We start from the raw sequence: 18,981 nt of genomic DNA, 5'->3' as shown, positions 1-18,981 counted from the left end.
CTAAGGCAAGTTCTGGAGTTAAGGAAGCATCTTTTTCTACACTACACCGACAATAGGTTAAAACAGGCTCACTAAAAGCAATACAAGAGCTGTTATAAAAGCTCAGTGAGGCAATGGTGTAAGGAGGAGTAGAAGTAATGTGTGGAGAGTTATAAGCTCCAGGGTCACGGGGTCAGGACTGAAACCTGACATCACGCCTTGAGTATGCAGAGCAAAAACACATGTCTGCAAAAGCCCCGGCAATAGTCGGGTAATTTATGGGTGTTATAGTGGACTTAACCTCTGTGTGTCTTCAATAAAAACCAACACTGTGAGATATGGAGTGACTCTCGCCACTTCTTATGTCATCCTTGATTAACCGAGAGCCTGGAACCTCTCCAGAAAAAACATAAAGCAAGAGGAATGTAAATCAGTGACTTGCAATAAATGAGTTTAGTGAGTCAAAATTGAAATTAAACATGAGCTCAAGCGTTTGACAGCTCTAAATAAGATCTGAAAGCTGTGACTACTTTGAAGTAAATCAGGGTGTTTGCATATACTTGCAGGCTATAGGTGAAGCCTCTGGTTGAGCTATTTTAGAGCATGTCATTTCAAGTCTTACTCTGCTGGGTTTTAATGACATGGTTCAAGACTTTGTGAGCCACATGAGCATGACTGAGAAGTAGAAAGAAGAAGAAGAGGGAGAAAGAAAAAAAAAAAACTGTCCAACCCCTCTGAAGATTTCCTGTTTCATGAAATGTGCACATACTGTGAGTCATATAGGGCAAGTCCTGCCTGGTGTGTTTACTCTGCTTCTCCTACCCGGAGCTGTGAAGACTTACAGCCGGACCGGATAGAAGTCCGCGGAGTCTGGATATTAACCCGTTGTCAAGGCTCTTCGCTAAATTAATGAGAAAGAGAGGAGTGTATAGTCCGTTTCTAAATGGAGCTACTTCGGTTTTCCGCTTTTTGGTGTGGAGCGATACTCTTTGGTAGTATTCTGCTCGTGGAGGCGGGTGAGTTGAACTTTAAACTTGTAGAAAAGTTTTGGAAGCCGCGGCTCCCCTTTTATCACAGCTGCGCAGTAGTTTGAGGAGAATGCATGAAGCCGTTATCGAGCGCTACAAAGTCACACAAATGGTCTCCTTTTGGGAAAATATGATAAACTTATACTCATTATTTTCACACAGGTGTTTTTTTTTTTACACGGGCTTGTTATACATTATTACATTTTAACGCTTTTAATTTAAATAAACTGATAAGAACAACAGCCTGCCCTTATTTAGCCATATTCAACAAGTCTTTGTCTTACTTGCTAGCACGGCTAATCATGTCTTCCTGAAAATTAATGTCTGTTTACAATGTGTGTGTGTGTGTGTGTATAGGTGTGTGTGTGTGTGTGTGTGTGGCTCTTGAGAGGACATCACCTGTTGGAAGTCACAGCCTTTAACCCACCTCCTCCCTCCCTCCCCCCCTCACCTTCCCTCTCAGATGGCGCTATCTCCATCTTTGATGTGTAGCCACATTGCTAACAGGTCTAGCAGTCCTGCTTTACCTTTATCTGTCTCAAGACTCAGTCCCAGCGGCACCAAGTGGCTTTGGCTGCTCCTAATCCTCTTTCCCCCTCACTGCAATTAGATGTAGCCCTGGGTGACAATTACTACCATTCATCCCTTCCATGGCCCGCCTCCTGGGTTTAAATGACATGCTCTTTCAGAGGAGTTGCTCTAATGATATAATTACTCCGGCTCAACCACCTTCCCACCACCAGCACTCAGGCATGGACTATCCCCTCAGAGCTGATTTACTTCAAAACACCTCACCAGCCCGGCAGGCAGAGTTTTTAAATTGCTCTGTCAAGTAGTTAAGTCTGGAGTTCAAGTATAATATTTTGATGTTTTTATTTGGGAGTCTCACCCGTTAAGACAAGGCCAGAAAGCAATATCCTGTTGGCTTATGTGAAAAGTGTCTTGTGAGAGGCAGCAGGAGCAGGATGTCATCAGAGTACAGTGCTGTAGATTGGCTGCTCTTTCACGCTGCAGGTTGTGCTATATTTCTGCTGCAAACTGCAGGTCTAACCCCACCCGGGCAGACTGGGTTAAACAACACAGTAGGCTTTTTGTGCCGGGTTAAGAGCGCACACATGCACACACGTACACACAGCAACTTTTCCTCAAGTCGGTGTGAAGTCAGGGGAGAACGGATACTGAACAAACTTCTTCGTCTGCTTTCACTTCCCGATCTAAATCATCTCACTTTCGGGTCATGTAAACGAATTCTTGTCAGTGCTACTGTTTTCAGATACACCACACGTTTGTTCACAGTGCCTCCTCGGGAGTTGTGTTTCCTGGTACAAACAACAGGTGCACTTCTTGTGCACATGAAGTCTGCGTACAGTTGAAGTGTGGTTTTGCGGTTTTACTGTCACGTGCAGCACTGTGGTTCTGTGTTCATTTCCTCTTGTTTTTTTCTGGTTAGACTTTTAATTTCGTTTTTGTTTTCATGAATTTTACAGACCTGTAAGGAGTTGTCATCATGTGGCAATTTCTTTTTTTACCCTCTGTTTACTCAATAGACTCACGGCAAGTGGCCTAACTTTATCTTCACCGCTTGAGTCTAAGTTGTGTACACTTGTACAAAATCACGTGGGATTGTCTGTCTTCTTCCCTCAACCACTGGTGCTAGATTGATCATGGGAAATTTGGAATATCCTCTTTTTTAGGATCATTTCCCACTCTTAAAGCCACAAGATCCACTTTCCACTCGTACTTTAATGTGGTTGGAGTCCTCCTTTAGGCAAAGGAAAAGCAGAGAGATTGTTCAGCTTCCTTGTTGCTCCATATCTTCTTTCTACGCCAAACAGAGGCATGCAGCCTGGCAGATTTTTATCATGAACAGCTTCTCAATGCATGCAGACTGCAGTCGGAGGATTTCTGCACGGAGGCAAACATTCACCAACACATACACACATTTCTGTCCCTCTCCAAACATTCATAGATACGTAAGGTCGCCCTCTTTTTTTGATATTTATGAACAGAGTTGGCTGAACACCTCTCAAGATGGTGAGCCGACTCATCGGCTTGACAAATTAGAGACTTCTCAGCGAGGAGATGCATCCGTGTTTCCTTTGTTTGTTGTTCTTGCCTGTCTGGCAGTTGTCTCCTTAGATGATTATCAAACCCACAGGCACTCATCACACAATCCTGTCTGTCTCTCTGATATGGGTCTCCCTGCCGGCAAAGTCAAGTCTGAACAAGACCAAAGGAGGTGGATGCCACTGCATGCTGCTCTTATTGTTCAGGCTTCACAGGGGAAAAATCTGTCAAGCCCTCTAGGATGAAATAGTTTAGATTTTTTCGTGGTTATGTTGAATATCTGCTTCTACTTAGTGCCAAATTCCAAAAGACTCCTTCCCTTTAATTCAATTTTAGTTTTGCTAATGTTAATAAATATTCCTTTTATTGATCATCATTGAAGTGTGTTTGCCAATTCTGATGTCAAATGTTGCTTATTTAATCCAATTGCACATAAGGAAATGGGCTTGAGTCTGTTTTAAAAGCGAAAACTCACCGTCTCTCCTCTCCTCCCCTTCTCCTTCCTTTTTTCCAGAAGCCAGTATAATGAAGCTAAAAAGGCTGTGCAAGTTCTGTGACGTGCAAGCAACGAGCTGCGCAGGTAAAGGGAGATGCAAGGTGGACTGTGACATCACGTCCATCTGTCCCGATAAACAAGATGTGTGTGTCAGTATCTGGTAAGTGTCCAATTATCTAAACACAATGGCTGGACCACATTTCTATATAAATGAAAGCAAGAGTTATGATGCAAAAGGGTTTAAGACTTGAATAATTAAGTTACTTAAGTCTTACAACATTTACAGACAAAGAAGTGAGGAAACGAGGGCATTTCCTCCCCCTAAAAGTTCTTCCTTGGAGTGACCTTTTCCTTTGAACACTCTGTCAGGCAGCATTCTGGTTAAGACAGATGACTGGATTATGATGGCACATGAACTTCTAACTGCCCATTGAATCTGACTGTGAATGTGAGAAGCAGCAGGAAGCAGATTTGTGTTGGTGTTAAAAGCTTAAGGCTGCGCTGCTGCTGTTTCTCATTATATTAGCGATGTTGCGGGCACGTTATGAGCTGAGGTCAGCGGAAATGGACAGCAGCACCTCTTTAAAATGTTTCTCACAATGGTGCACAGCAGGGAAACACAATTTAAATATGTACATTTGTGCAGGTTCAGGATTTTTCCTGTTTCCTGTTTGTAAGTGTGACTTCTGTATTGCAGTCATTTGCATAATGCTGAGGCTGTGGTCCACTGAAAGAGACAAATAGGCCATTTACAGATACCACTTTTTGCTGTATAGCTGAAAAATTGCATTATTTGCACAACTGTAGATCTGCTATCATTGCCTTGTTACATGTTAATACAGATCTCTGAAAAGGGGACTTCATTGCCAAAATAGTTGTAAGACTACAAACTTAGTCCAGTAAATGGCAGTATTTTCTATGTGTGTTTTCTCTTTCCAAGGAGGAAGAAAGATGACAACATCACCTTTGATACAGTCTGCCACAACCCAGCTCAGAGGCTCTATGGCTTGGTCCTGGAGGATTACAACAACAGCAAGTGCGAGATGAAAGAAATAAAGGGCATGGGCTCACAATTCTTCATCTGTTCCTGCTCTGAGGATGAGTGCAATGAGCATATCTTCTTTAGCTCCAGTAAGTGAGACACAATTATGTCACCTAATAATCCTTTATTTCAATTCACTCTTCAGCTTAGTGAGTGTCTTTATCTGATGTATTTTTTGTCAATTGTGCCTTTTTAAAATAGCATAATAGTGATCTGGTAAGATGCATCCATTGTGAAATACCATACTGTTAATGTTTCCTAACATGCAATGACAATAAACTCTCCTCTTCCTGACATTAAAGGAGTAGTTCAGCATTTTGAGAAATTAAATATGGAGCAACAACCAGCAGCCACTTAGCTTAAATTAATGTAGCATAAACACTGGAGCATGTGAAACAGCTAGCTTGCCTCTGTCACAAAGTAACAAAATCCATCTAGCAGCAAAAAAAACAAAACAAAGTCAGGCTAGCTGTTTCCGCCTGTTTACAGCCTTTATGCTAAATTAATCTACTCATCTAACACTCTGCAAAAAAAGCAAATAAATGCATTTCCGACAAGTCTATCTCGCTCTTGTATCAGTAGTTTTCTTTCACAGTAGAGCAATAGTGCATGTAAAAATAGGACTCTTCAGATCTTACATCTGTACAACATAACATGGTAACGTCATAGTCATGGTCATGGCCTAATAATATTGTGCCAGTTTCCATCAGCTTGTCATGTAAGGCGTCATGCATGAATGCTAACACGTGTGCACTGTAATGCTCTCCAGATACATGATTACAAACAGCTTTTTGGAGACATTGGCTTGTAGACTCCAGTTACAACACTAGCCCTGGAATCAGATGTATTTTGACTACAGCATCCAGGCAATAATAACACTGAGGTACATTTCCGAGACCTGGCTCTGCACAGAGAGCCAAATTGAAAGCATCTGCATAGTACAAACCACGTAATGGAAATACATTTTCGTACTCTTGAGAATGTCTGGTCTCCCTGTTACTTCTCAGTGACTAACATGAGACAATGTTGTAATAAAGCTCTTCAAGGAGAAATAACAACTACAAGGCATCATTGCCAGTAAATGTGGGTGACTCTACCTCTTCCTGAGAACTGAGATTGAGATTTGATTCACAATATTTTTTTCCCATAGCTGAAGGACACTGCACAAAACATCTCAAAGCCGTTACTTAAATCTACGACAAGGAGTTTTTAACTGGTTATGAAACAGTCTCAATTTAATACTGATTCCTCTATATGACCTACATAAGCACACAAGGCCATCAGCGAGAAAACTGGGTATTTCTTCTTTAAAGTTATTCTTAATTCTTTGCCGAGGGGTTAGATTCAGTCAGATTCCCTTCAAAATTATAGAAACAAGGCAGTAGAACCACTGCCGTATAGTCCACAGTTGCTGCCGTTACAGGAAATAGTGAGTTGTTTGCCACATACCAGATGAAATACCTGAGTTTCTATGGTAACATCCACCTCTATTTATGCAATTGCACTGCCACCCTGATAAATAGGCTAATGGTGTTACATACAAAAACTAATGGACATGACAAGAAGGATACAAAAGTAGTTTTAACTTGAGAACAAGAAGCTTGTGATGCTAGAAAAATAAGCAAAAACACAATTCTACACCAAAAATTAGAATACTATATCCAGTACCAATTGGGTATTTTGACAGAGCGTGTTATTTTTACATTACTGTTGGGTTTCTGGATCAAAACAGCCTTTCTGTTGAGTACCAAACACAGCATACCAATCCCTCAATTTCAACATTATGACTCACTGTAATTCACACTTTTTGCCACTCACAGAGCCTTTTCTTCCAAACATTCAATATTTCATACTTTAAGTGAAGGTTTTGGCCAAAGCTGAGCGAGTCCGGGAGGCACAGGGACAGGTTTGTTGTGAGAAATAGCTTCTCACTCTATGAAAATAAAAACAAACTGGCTGGGGCCATGTTGAGGATTTCAGACATGTGGTTTCCTGTTTAGAAAAAAAAAAAATTAGAGGGAATCAGAGGGCTCGACTGGGCAGCCAGCAAGATGCCTTCCCTATTCGTCTTGTGAGCACATTTCTGCTTTCAAACTGCCCCACAACCAAAATCTTCCACTAGATTTAAAAATGAAAGCGTGTAAAAGCTGGCCATTTTAAAATGGAAAATGTTTAGGAAAGTTGTGTGGCATTCTAGACAAGACGACATACTGTATAAATGATTAAATTTAGAACTCATCAAACTGCAGACCAATTGGGGTTTTCTCATTTAGTATGTTGTGTCTGGTGATATTGTTTTTATAGGTCTCCTTTTATGGCTGCAGCTTCAAAAACTGGACCATAAACACAGTACAAGCATAAACTTTCACTGTTTGCCAAAACCGAAGCAGCTCCCAGACACACCACGTCCTAAATTATAAGAATCAGACATGTACTATAAAGAGACACAATATGTGGTTGACTGGGTCAGGGTTTGGAGCAGTTTGCCTTTGTGGCCCAGACGCTAACTTTAGCTCTCTGATGCTTATAGACATTCCACAGGGATGGGTCAGGTTCCTCTGCTGCTCTGAGAATATTACTTTACTCTTAGCTAGATGCTGATCTGCAGGGGAGGAATTTGAGTTTCATTTCTTTATATTGTGGGCGACAAATTGTTTTACATATTAAATCGTTCCAAAAGAAGCACAAGTGGAAAAATACAGTGTTTAGAAAGAAAATTAAACCTATTTTAAACTATACAAATGTGGTTGACAAAGTAATCTCCATGTTGTAGCTGCACTGGAGCTTTTGATCAGTTTACATGATCTTCTATGCAAGTAAGTGAATCTACCCATTGAGTAAAGTGTACAATGGGTTAATTGGAGCATTTTTGCTGAAAACAGCTGCCTGCTGCATTTGGAAAGGGGGTGAGAATGAACCAAACAGTAAATCCGTAAAACCAAAACAATGTGTTGAAAGATGCTAAAATGCTCTATAGAGCCAAGGAGAACTGCAGAGTTGACTATATTTGTCAGTACAAGCGACGCCTTCACACTGCACATTGTCATGATCATCATTTTAATCCTTTTGATTTTTGTTCCCTCAGACATGGATTCCCAGGTGGTGGCGGTCATCTTAGTGAGCCTGGTGCCTCTGCTCGTTGTGGCTGTTGTCGTCATCACTTCCTTCTACTGTTACCGGGTCTACCGCCAGCGGCAAGCCACCTCCAAGCGCAGGAGGGGTCCTCCGCTGGACTTCAGTGACGGTCGCGCCATCATGATAGACGACGAAGGTTCAGACAGTAGCTCCACACACGCCAACAACCTCAACCACAACACCGAGCTGCTGCCCATTGAACTGGATGTGCAGGTTGGAAAAGGACGCTTCGCAGAAGTTTACAAAGCCAAGCTTAAGCAGGGCTCCTCAGTCAGCGAGGAGCAGGGCTTTGAGACAGTGGCTGTTAAGATTTTCCAGTATGAGGAGTACGCCTCCTGGAAGAGTGAGAAAGAAATTTTCTCAGACGCAGACTTGAGACATGACAATGTGCTTCACTTCCTGACAGCAGAGGAAAGGAAGGTGCAGAGACAGTACTGGCTGATCACAGCCTACCATCCAAGAGGAAACCTCCAGGAGTACTTGATTCACCATATTATCAACTGGCACGACCTGTGGATGCTGGGAGGCTCGCTAGCGTGTGGCGTGGCGCACCTCCACAGTGACCACACTACTTGCGGTCGCTACAAGGTGCCCATCGCACACAGGGACATTAAGAGCTCCAACATACTTGTGAAAAGCGACCTGACCTGCTGCCTGTGTGACTTTGGCCTCGCCCTCCGCCTGGACAACAGTCTGTCTGTGGATGAGCTGGCCAACAGTGGGCAGGTAAAGCCTTCTAATCCTGAATTTGGGGGTTTATTTGGTTTTACTTGGCTTTCGATCCCCTCGGCGATTAAAATAAAATTCTCTCCCCTTTTTGCTGGCAGACACAGGCCATTCCAAGTCCTGTCATATATTTCTTTAAAGATATTTATTAGACCCTAAAAAGAGCTGTGCTATCAATCAGAGGTTTTCATTTTTGATCCTCATCACTCAGGACACCATCTTTTAATATTTGGCACCCTATATATCTTGGCCCCAGATGGCTAATGCAGATAGAAATAGTGCTGGAAGTGTTCTTAGGTTGTCGTTTTATTACATTCACAAGACAAACAGGCTTGATTGATTCTTAATGGACTCATTACGCTGGTGTAATAGGCCATAGTCATATTAGACTCTGTTATGAAAATGAGTCATTATGAAAAGGCCTCACCTTGCTGCGCAGCACACCTAATGCATTGTAATGCTCTCAGTGCATTTTCCAGGTAGCGCCAGTGAACACATTGTCCAAGGTGGTAATTATGGGAAGACAAGCAGCGTGTTGTTGAGCCCAGAGCTACCATTGTTTTTCCAATTATCTTATACATCAAACATGTTTAAAATTCATATAAATGTGATATGACATCTTACTGCAGCGCAAAATTACCACCTGTCACTTGATTAATGCAGGTAAACAACTCTTAGTGCTAAGATGGTCTACTTAGCTATGCTTTATCACCCAAACAACTCCTGTTTAGTGGTAAAAATCTAGTCATTGATTAAAAACAGTGATTTAAGTGTGTGGATTACCAGCTCCCCTTAAAGCCATACACAACAGTATTATACATCAATTTACCATTTACATCATCTGTGGTATCATGGTCTTACATATAAATCTTTTTCTTTTTGTTTTTCTCAGGTGGGAACAGCCAGGTACATGGCCCCAGAGGTCTTGGAGTCCAGAATCAACCTAGAAAACATCGAGTCCTTCAAACAGGCTGATGTGTATTCAATGGCTCTTGTACTGTGGGAGATCATCTCCAGGTGTAACGCAATTGGAGGTAAGACACAATCAGACACACGACTGTAGGATAAAATGTTGTTTTGATCAGAGGCACGACTGCGCTGTCGGAGGTAGATCGCAATCACAGAATTTAGTATTGAGTAAAGAGCTGCTGTGCCACAGTGAGAGAAATTATTTCATGGTAGTGTTAGATCAATATTTTAATTTGAAGGCTAATGCAGCAACTTTTGATGGAAGCTGCTGAGACCTCATATTTTGTGGATTTTTTTAAAAATGTTAACATGTTTACTTTTTATGCCAAATGATTTCATCACATTTGTCTAGTAGAGCAGTCGTACCATGAGATATCAAAACCTCCACTGAGACCTGATCAAAACATTTTGCCTTTTTAGATTGAGCAGCTTTAAGTAGATGGATTAATTAAGCTTTAAATGAATTATTCATTGATATAAAACATTACTTAAAGATCAAATGTATGAATAAAATTAGCAAAAACAACAACTCCTTTATAGATTTTGCAGAAAGACTCTTAATGTCTGTAGCTGTGTTTAAGGAGGATATAGAGACCAAAACAGGCTTATATCCATGTTAAAGTCAGTTTAATGCTTCTACATAGCAAATATTTGAAAAAGAGTGTGTGATAGCCATCGAGCTTGTCCCTCTTCAAAGAATACTGGGACAACTAGAAAGCTAAAGTCAGTGTCTTGTTCAAAGTAGATACAGATATTTCTTATCATGAAGGACGATGAACATCTTAAAGGAATAGTTTTAGCATAGCTTAGCATTAAGACTGGAATGAAACAGCTAGCCTGTCTTGAAAAGTAAAAAAAAAAAGCACCTACCAGCTGCTCTAAGGTGAGACGCAATGGCTTCCCAGGGTCATGTCTTCAACGGGAGGTTGCCAGGAAGCCGGCAGAGACACCATAAAGTCACTGCCTCCAGCTGAAAAAATAGTCCCCCTGTAAAAGCACAACTTGACAGACATGAGAGTGGGATGGATTTCCTCTCTAATTCTCAACAAAAAAAGCTACTAAACGTATTTCCCAAAATGTTGAACTATTCCTTTAATCGGTATTCCACTTTGCTGCCCGAGGTTTTATGTGTGTTTATTGTGATCAGTCGTGTTTGTTGCCTAAATGTGATATTTCTGACTGCCTGACTGGTGGTGCCCCCACTGTACACACAGTAAACAGCACTTGTGACCTTTACTGTAGTTAATAATAGAGATAACGGCATTTTCCTTGGTAAATTAGGGATTAGCCTGCGTCGGTTCAGTGTAAAGGAAATCAATAGAAGCACTGATTGATGAAATTCCCTTTGGGGCCTGTGTAAATATCCTCAGAAATACTGTAAAAAGAAAGACTTCCTCCGCAGCTCGCTTGACCTCTAAGGAATACCAGCCCATTAATGACTTCACCAATTAGGAGCGCAGTGACCGACTCCACCTTGAGTTCACTTACTGGATGTGTGACACCGTGCGACAGGACTTATGTGTGTGCCGTCCACGACCCATTACTCACTGTGGGAACAAAATCTAAAACTGTCAAACGCACAATCCATCTTGTAGCAGTCTCAAGGATCAGCCTTCACTTGACTAATGCACCGTTGCTTGTGTTTGTCATTCTGTAGCAAAAACAAGGCCAGGATATGTGCAAATAATAGAAATGGTTGATTATCTGAAGGCAAACCGCAGGGCAGTATTTCATGTCGACACTCCGTCGTTTGTTTTTCACTTCCCTTTAGTGTCTCTGTGGTCCGGCTTGTTTCTGTGACTGCTCCTGTCTCCATTGTGTCAGAGCAGTGATTGAAAGCCGGGTTTGGGCATGAACGCTTCTACTTTGGCGTTTTCCTGTTTTGCCCCATCGATCTTCCCAGGGGGCCTCCTTGAAGTGTATCGCACAGTTACGTTGCCCAAGAGTCCTCTCAAGAAAAAACATGGCTGAGTGACCCACAATTCCCCTTGCTTTTCCTTCCCAACAGCAAGAATATTCGTGCCCTGAGGGTACACCTTTGAAAAGAAAATAGTCTATTTCCTGTTTTGCAAAGAGCACAGTTCTCAAGATGTGCTGTTCTCAGAGCGAGCGTGTAAGAATGGATGTCTCCTTTAAATGAGGATGTTTTGCGGCTAATGTCTCATGAGAGCGGAAAAGACAGGATACATGTTGGTAGAGACGGACTAAACGAATCCAGGCTCACTGGATAAAGGTTAGCGTGGCTTCACTTGATTTCCTCTTGAGGGATTTGACGGAGAACAGCTTTATTCATCCCACTCATCCTCCTACACCCATTTCATTTATTTCTGAGTTCATTTCCGAGTCTTTCGTTCCTTTACTGCGCATTTATTTACATCTCCACAAACAGACACACTGTTGGGACCCAGTTTGAACACATTTTCTGTCCTTGCACAGAAACTGTGTCATTCTCTGCTTCAAAACTTTCAGCTCAGTTTATCTACATTGTTTCCCCCCTCTCTCTCTGTCTGTCTTTTTCTTCCTACCCTCAGGCAGGTAAGGCAGCAGTTAATTACTCTCCCACTGCACTATAACACTGTAGACAGCCATCCAGCTTTACTCATGCCGGCACAGACAGACAGGGAGGACAGCTAGCATAGATTTACTGGAGAGAGGGGAAGCAGAGGGGTTCCCGTCCCACCCCTGGACCATAATAGAGACTATAGATGGAAGCAGATGGAATATTTTCTGTGTCCACTTTTTCTAGACTTGGCATCTCTCCGAGACGAGCAGAGGGGTGAAATCTGTAGTTCATTAAGGCCAAAACTCAAGGAGACGTTGATCATTCATGATTCATGCTGAGAGGTTAAAATGTTGTACAAACACAGCCAGCCTCCTACCTTGATAAACCCTGAGGAAGGTGGAAAGAATAAGCTGCGTAAATGAGATGCAGTAATTTGGTTTTGCTTCACTGGCAGCAAAAACAAAATCTCCTTGCAGATAGTGTTCTGGCAGAGATCTGGTATTGATTCGGGAATCAGAGCACCACGAGAGTAAAACTGTGTTTACAGAGAGTTTCATGCTTTCACGCTGTTGGTCTATTGTTTTTGCTGAAGTTGCCAAGTTGTCCCTGGAGGTTGGTGAGTCACTAATGACACCCTGAGTACTCACCTCACTTGAGACAAAATATGAAACACGTGTGCACACACAGAAATTCAGAGTGACAGATCCTAGGGCATCATTATAATGAGTGGGGTGAAGCCCTGGTTTCCTCTTGTCTTTCTTGTCTGTTGCCACCTGCCTGTGTGTGTGTCTGTGGAAGACAGATGTCTGATCAGCGCGCTGCGTCTCAGTGGCAAGCAGCCACATAGCCGCTCTGTCACAGCTCCTGGGGCCGTGGTCTGATCTGAGATCCGCCAGGCAAGGAGAACACAGCCGTCTGTCGACAGCGACAGTCAGCCAGCCATGAGCCATCACTTTGCTTTCTTTATCTTCCAAGACTATACAGACAGAGGAAGAGGAAGAGTGAGAGGGAAACAGAGATCAACACACCTGGGAGAGAAGAAAAATCTAGATTCAAGGCTCAGGCCTTTTTTTATCTCTGACTCTGTTCCCTAAAATGTCTCTCCTGTATAATTTAGCTGGTCCAGATTTAGGGCTTGGAAAGTCTGTGAGGGCGTTCCTCAGGCGGGTGGGGCTATGTAGGGGGATAATAGTGGAGTGGTGTTGAATGTGGAGTTGCAGACTGAGAAATGCCTTCAGTCCCTAGAGGGAGAGGTTGGGCTAGACTGGAGAGGAGAAGAGGTTAGGGCAGCTGCTCTCCAGATGTCAGACCATCAACTCCTCCAGGACTGGAGGGCCCGATGGTATGGTGTGTATGTGTATGTGTATGTGGGGGGTCTTCCATAGTCTGCATTTGGGGACAAAGTTTGGATTTCAAACCACTTGATTGTGGATGAATTTGGGACAAAATGTGTGTGCCCAATTTGGTTTCACTGAAGTTGAATCCAGCACGAGCTAAAATAGTTTCTTTTGGTCTTCTTTAATGGGGTTAGGTGAAGGTTAGGGCTTGTATCAGTTAATGGTAGGGTAAGGCTCCAGAGTAAGCCAGTGCCATATGTCCAACATTAAGCTCTGCTAACGTGTATTGTACATGCATACCTCTGTAGCAAATGACTTTAACAACCTGTGAGGAACACAAACAAGTGTCACAGCCACCGCGGCCTAATGAAAACCAGCAGAGGCAGCTGGAAGTAGATTAGTTGAGCTTTTGTTGTAGACTCAGACAGCCTCTGACAAACAGACAATGTTATTGTGATCACATTACTAATTTATTTCCAAGTACATGTCGAAACTCCGTGTGGATCTGTTTTTCTGAATTATTTATGTGTTTAGGTGACAGGACTTCTGTTCTTTTTTTCAGTGCTTACGCTTTGTTGAGCATAATTAGACACAAATGTTAACTTGGAAGGGCAGCAGAACAAATTTCACACGCTGGAATGGCTTATGCTCGTTTCTCTCATTTTTGTTTTGGTCCTGTTTGGCTCCGTACTGCAGTTTGACCTTAACATCTGAATCAAAACAAGTCATAGGTTAATGAACGACAAACCAATGAAGTGCAGCACCTGGTCATTCCCTGAAAGATATCAAAGAGGGCATTTCGTCACTATGGCAACGTGACTGGCATGGATGTGCAGTATATCGCAAAGCTCCTGAACCGACGTTCATTGAGTTGTTTCCCCAGACTGCCGTTGTGGCTAAATTTAACTGAATTTCTTTTGGCTGCAGACTCCCAGACAGTTTCTACAGGCATGCCTGACAACTGGCGTGGAAAATAGACATTAAGGATGAAATATGTGCTAGCATTGCAAAATTCACATCACAACATGTCAGCTGTCGTAGGAGACATAGTCTAAGTTCCACATTGTTACCGTGCCGAACTTGTTATATTGCTTCGCAGGAATACTGTCAATATGCTGTGTGTGACTTTTGCAAACCGCAGCATTCCTCCCTCGCCCTGTGTTGTGTTTTCAATAGCTTTTGCTAGTTCAGAGTTTAATTTAAGGTTTGCCTGGTAAAACCATCTGTCCTTTTTAGAACAGGATTGGCCAATCTTCCCATCCTGGAATAACACTGTTGTTTACACTGCAAAGCGCTCAGATTCATATATTTTGGAGCCATTGTTCGGGGATGAACACATAAACATGTTTGCAAAACAGTTTACAACGTGGATTTGCAGCGTAGCACACATTATACACTCCCCCGGACCTGTCAAAACAAAAGATCTGTCACCTTTTCTCTTAAATGCTGATTGGGTGGGGCAGTGTTTAAGCTTTAGTACCAAAGCAGAGCAACTTTGCTTGCCAAAAAAGTTTCAGCCTCTGAAAAGAGTCTCCTGTTGCACTAGTCTGACTCCCAGAAGCCTCCAATTCCTGTCTGTGGCATTCATAACTTCCTGTACTGTAACATTTCTCTCTTTTAAAACTGTGGTTCATCCTAAAAAATATATACTATTCCAGTAGTTTATTCCAATCAAACTCTTTTTTCATGCTGTATATTTAGTCATTTACTCACAAGACGTGTCAGTTCATGTGCAGAGACAGCATGTTGTCATCGTGACTGGACGGGTTTCTCCAGAGCTTGCTGGCTCCGGCTGGCGCTGCTTCGTTCCAGTCATGTAAACTCTGTGGAACAGATTTACAGATGGGAAAGCGCAGGACAAATCTCCACTGTGCCTTTCTTTCAGTTTACAATCTGTGTGTATTTGAAGCCAGATACTTTTTAACACCAGCTCATTACGCAACCAGTGACTGGCACTGTCTTGTAGGTGTATTGTTTGAGCAACTGAGAGCGCAACGAGGTCCAGCTTTAACTTTGTTTAACATCTGTACGCTTAGGAAAAATAAATTGTAATTAAAGAAACAACAGAAACAGGTTTCACTACAATAGAAAGATAAATCCTATATTCAAATAAAAGAAATACCTCTACATTACAGTAGAGTAATTAAAAGCAGCTAAACAGCCTGTAACAACCTAAATACCTACCTGAATATCATCATTTTAGTCACTGTGTAGACAGACAGGTTTAAGCTTGTAGTTAAAACTGAAAACTGCAATAACAATGTAGTGTATGTAGTCTAGCAGTACATGTCTATCTTCTAGGTATAGGGATATAGATATAGGATGGAGGGATAATTGTGTCCAATAACAGTCAACACTGACAGTCAATTTAAAGCAGACTAAAAACAGAAAAGTGTAAATTGTGTCTGTTTTCAGTTTGAAGGCTTCTGTCTGTCTTTGCCGAGGCGTTATTTTCGGAATGCCGTGTGATTCTCAAACTGCTATTTCATCTCCTGGTCATCTTTTAATTACTGAAAATCCGCTCGAGCTAATTATTCACTTCAACATTCTTCACACAGTCATGTGCCTCATCGGGCTTCTCTTATCTCGGTGGATTCTCTGAAACTGGTGTTTTCTTTTATACGAGCCCGCCACGCTTCAGAGCAAATTGGAATTTGATTTGTTGTTTTACTCCGAGGATACATGAATTCATGTAAGATAAACCGTCTCTTTGGAAACTCTTGACCCGCAGTTTCCGGACTATATTCTCCATGCCAGTGCTTTGAAATCCTGCCCTGAGTAAACTCAACTGGTAAATTGCCTTTGACAAGCACCCTGGATTTTGTTGTGTAAGAGAGCTGACACAAAGCCAGAGCTGCGTTGGTGAGATACTTTAAGCTCCTTGACGCTGAGGGTAAAAATGTGATAATAATAAGTGTTTCTCTTCAGCAAATCTCCCCCTCGGCCCCTCTATCAGCAGCACAGGATTCTTCTAGTTGTTTGTGCTGCTTCAGTGCTATTTAAAGTTTGCAACCTGCAGTTTTAATTTAGAGCGCACAGTGAATCCTTTGAGAGGTGTTGTTGATGTGTGCGCTGTGGGGCACTGCCATCTGATCTAGTATCTCTTTTCAGCTGAGCTGTATCTTCCACTACAGCTTTCAAAGTGTATTGCCTGAATAAAACAGCTCACCCGATTGTTAAGGTCACAGACTAATTTTTCTGAACTTCTCTTGTTTGCGTGTGCAGATGTGAAAGAGTACGAGCCACCCTTTGGGAACCTGAGGGAACATCCATGTGTCGAGAGTATGAAGGACAGCGTCCTCCGAGACAGAGGAAGACCCGAGATCCCCGACAGCTGGCTCAACCACACAGTAAGAGGCCCTTTTAGTTTAAAGTTAAAATTTAACGTAAAGTATGGTTACTGCTACTCAGATATGATGTCAAATGAACCAGAGTCATCTTGTTCTGTTTGCAACAGCTGTCTACCAAAAGTAGACAATCTGCTAAGTGTTTTATGGTTATTTGGGCTTTTAAAACATACCCACAATGAAACAATTAGCAAATAAAAGTTTTATTAACTCGCTAGCTCTCTCTCATTCTCTATTAATGCCTTCAGCTCGTTTGAACGTACTCTCTCCCTTTATCTTTTTGTAACTAGTCAGGGAGCTGAAAACATAACTTTGTTTTTAACATTAATAAGAAATGTCGATCCAATGTCCCAATAGTGATGCTAATGTCATCCAATAAAGGAAGCTGTACACAAGCTGTAACAGCCACTGTGTGTGTTTGACCAATCTGTGATGTTCAGCCCTGAAAACTACACTCTGAAAGTTCCTGAACCATTAGAAAGTACAACTCTCAGAGCAGGGACCTGTAACTGTTGTACAGGAGCTATATTTAGTTCCTAGTTCTGCCAGTCAAGCTTCTTTGTCTCCTGGGAAAGTTCTTGCAGTTCAAAATAATTGTGTCTATTTCCACACTGGTGTAAGGCCAGCAAAAGGGTAAACATAGGTAGATTGCTCATTTAATTTGGCCTGAATTGGGGATTTTTTGGGACATTGACCTGTTTTGTGACGTCATGACACACATTAAAGTTGCATAAGTTGCCTTAAGCTTCTGTCTGCATTTGCTGTGTCAAAACATTTGCTGTGTTAAATCCTTACAATATATGGTAGTCTAATATACAAAAACATGGTGGTTATCGTTGTGTTAGTAAGGTAAGATACAGTTAATATGATGATTTTCCCAGAGCAGTAGCTATTTTCTGTTAAAAGTACCCTGTGGAGGGTGCCCTGGTAGCTCGCCTCGTAGAGCTGGCGCATCATGTACCGGGGCTGGGTCCTTGCTGCAGTGGCTTGTGTCCGACCCTTGGCCCTTCGCTGCGTGTTGTTCCCTCTCTCTGTCCCCCTTTCCTGTCTGTTGTCCTGTCAAATAAACACAAAAAGCCCCCCCAAAAATATAGATACAAAAATAAATACCTTTTTTACTTACATCTAGTAACAATATGGAGCAGTTTTTTGGGGTCTTAGTTTTGTTTTTTCTGGTGCACGTGCATAAGGACGGGCGTGTGGGCGAGTGCCGATGGTTTTACACCATTATACTGATCAACACGTGGAGATAATAAAACAGAAAACTACAAAAAACAAAGATCAGCCAATCACTTATAGTCTACACCTGATGATAGCCCTGAGAGGAGCTCTATTGTGTTTCTGTTATTTTGTCCACCACATTTATATCAATGAAGGAGGCTAAATAACAGATCACGTGTCAGTATAATGCAATACAGTTCGACAGCACCACAGACTGCAGCCTCCATATTGATCATAGTTGAATCAACACCTCCCTGAAAGTGTTTCAACAAAGAATGAACATTATAACCTTCATGAGAGGACTGTTGTATTACTGCATTAGTTTTAGCTAGGTGTACCTAATAAACTGGCAACTGAGTGTATAATTCTGATGCATTATGTGGTAGAAAACACACTGGTACACACACACAGACCAACATACACATAAACACACAGATGGAAACTCATAAACACACATGAACATTCATAGTTTCAGCTTGAGGTGATGATATGCTGTCACAGTCAGACCGGCCCCCAAGTCAGTATTATTGACTGATTATATCTGTGCTCCACCACTCCCCCTGCAGGGCATCCAGATGGTGTGCGCCGCCATAGACGATTGCTGGGACCACGACCCCGAGGCCCGTCTGACAGCCCAGTGTGTTGCCGAGCGATTCTACGACATGGAGTACCTGGACAAGCTGTCAGATCGCTCTGACTCAGAGGAGAAGATCCCTGAAGAAATCTTTGTGGTGGATGAGAAGTAGAGCGCAACAGAAACACTGCCCCCTACCAGAGTGGCAGAGGAAGTACAACCAAGCAGCTGGGAGAGAACAATATTCCAGTGGATGCATCGTTTGCAATGGGTTCGTCAGAAATGTTTGACGGAGGAGCAAACTGGAAAATCATGTAGAGGAAACAGAACTGATACCAGAGATGGACTTCCATAAACAGATCAGGACCAACTTTAATATAAACAGCAGTGACTGACTTGATTTGTTTTCTCCTACATGCTTCACAGACTGGATCAAGTCGTACATAAACAGGGAAATCACATTGTAAAGCTTTATTAACCAAACACTATTTGCACTTTACTGGTATCTATGCACACCAAATGATATATATTCAGTGTCTTTTTTGATTTGACAAACC

The 18,981-nt window shown here is 42.2% G+C and overlaps 1 protein-coding gene across 1 annotated transcript; it reads left to right on the top strand.

Annotated features, from left to right (window-relative positions):
- Positions 1-741: 741 nt before the first annotated feature.
- LOC118342936 (TGF-beta receptor type-2-like) lies at positions 742-18,872 on the top strand. Its single transcript, XM_035681631.1, has 7 exons — positions 742-995; positions 3,589-3,730; positions 4,511-4,701; positions 7,698-8,473; positions 9,366-9,507; positions 16,508-16,632; positions 18,417-18,872. The coding sequence occupies exons 1-7, from the start codon at positions 923-925 to the stop codon at positions 18,594-18,596; spliced, it is 1,629 nt and encodes a 542-aa protein (XP_035537524.1). The 5' UTR covers positions 742-922; the 3' UTR covers positions 18,597-18,872.
- The last annotated feature ends 109 nt before the right edge of the window (positions 18,873-18,981 follow it).

This window comes from Morone saxatilis, unplaced genomic scaffold, assembly GCF_004916995.1.
Source record: "Morone saxatilis isolate NCDOM2014 unplaced genomic scaffold, NCSU_SB_2.0 Contig9, whole genome shotgun sequence".
NCBI lineage: Eukaryota > Metazoa > Chordata > Actinopteri > Moronidae > Morone > Morone saxatilis.
The sequence above is the reverse complement of the archived record's forward strand: the minus strand, read 5'-3'. Positions and strand labels throughout refer to the sequence as shown.

Bases quoted from the DNA above. Each gene is read 5' to 3' on its own strand.
- LOC118342936 (XM_035681631.1), top strand. From the start codon at position 923: ATGGAGCTACTTCGGTTTTCCGCTTTTTGGTGTGGAGCGATACTCTTT. The intron at 3,731-4,510 runs GTAAGTGTCCAA...TCTCTTTCCAAG, and splicing joins GATGTGTGTGTCAGTATCTG to GAGGAAGAAAGATGACAACA. The intron at 8,474-9,365 runs GTAAAGCCTTCT...TGTTTTTCTCAG, and splicing joins AGCTGGCCAACAGTGGGCAG to GTGGGAACAGCCAGGTACAT.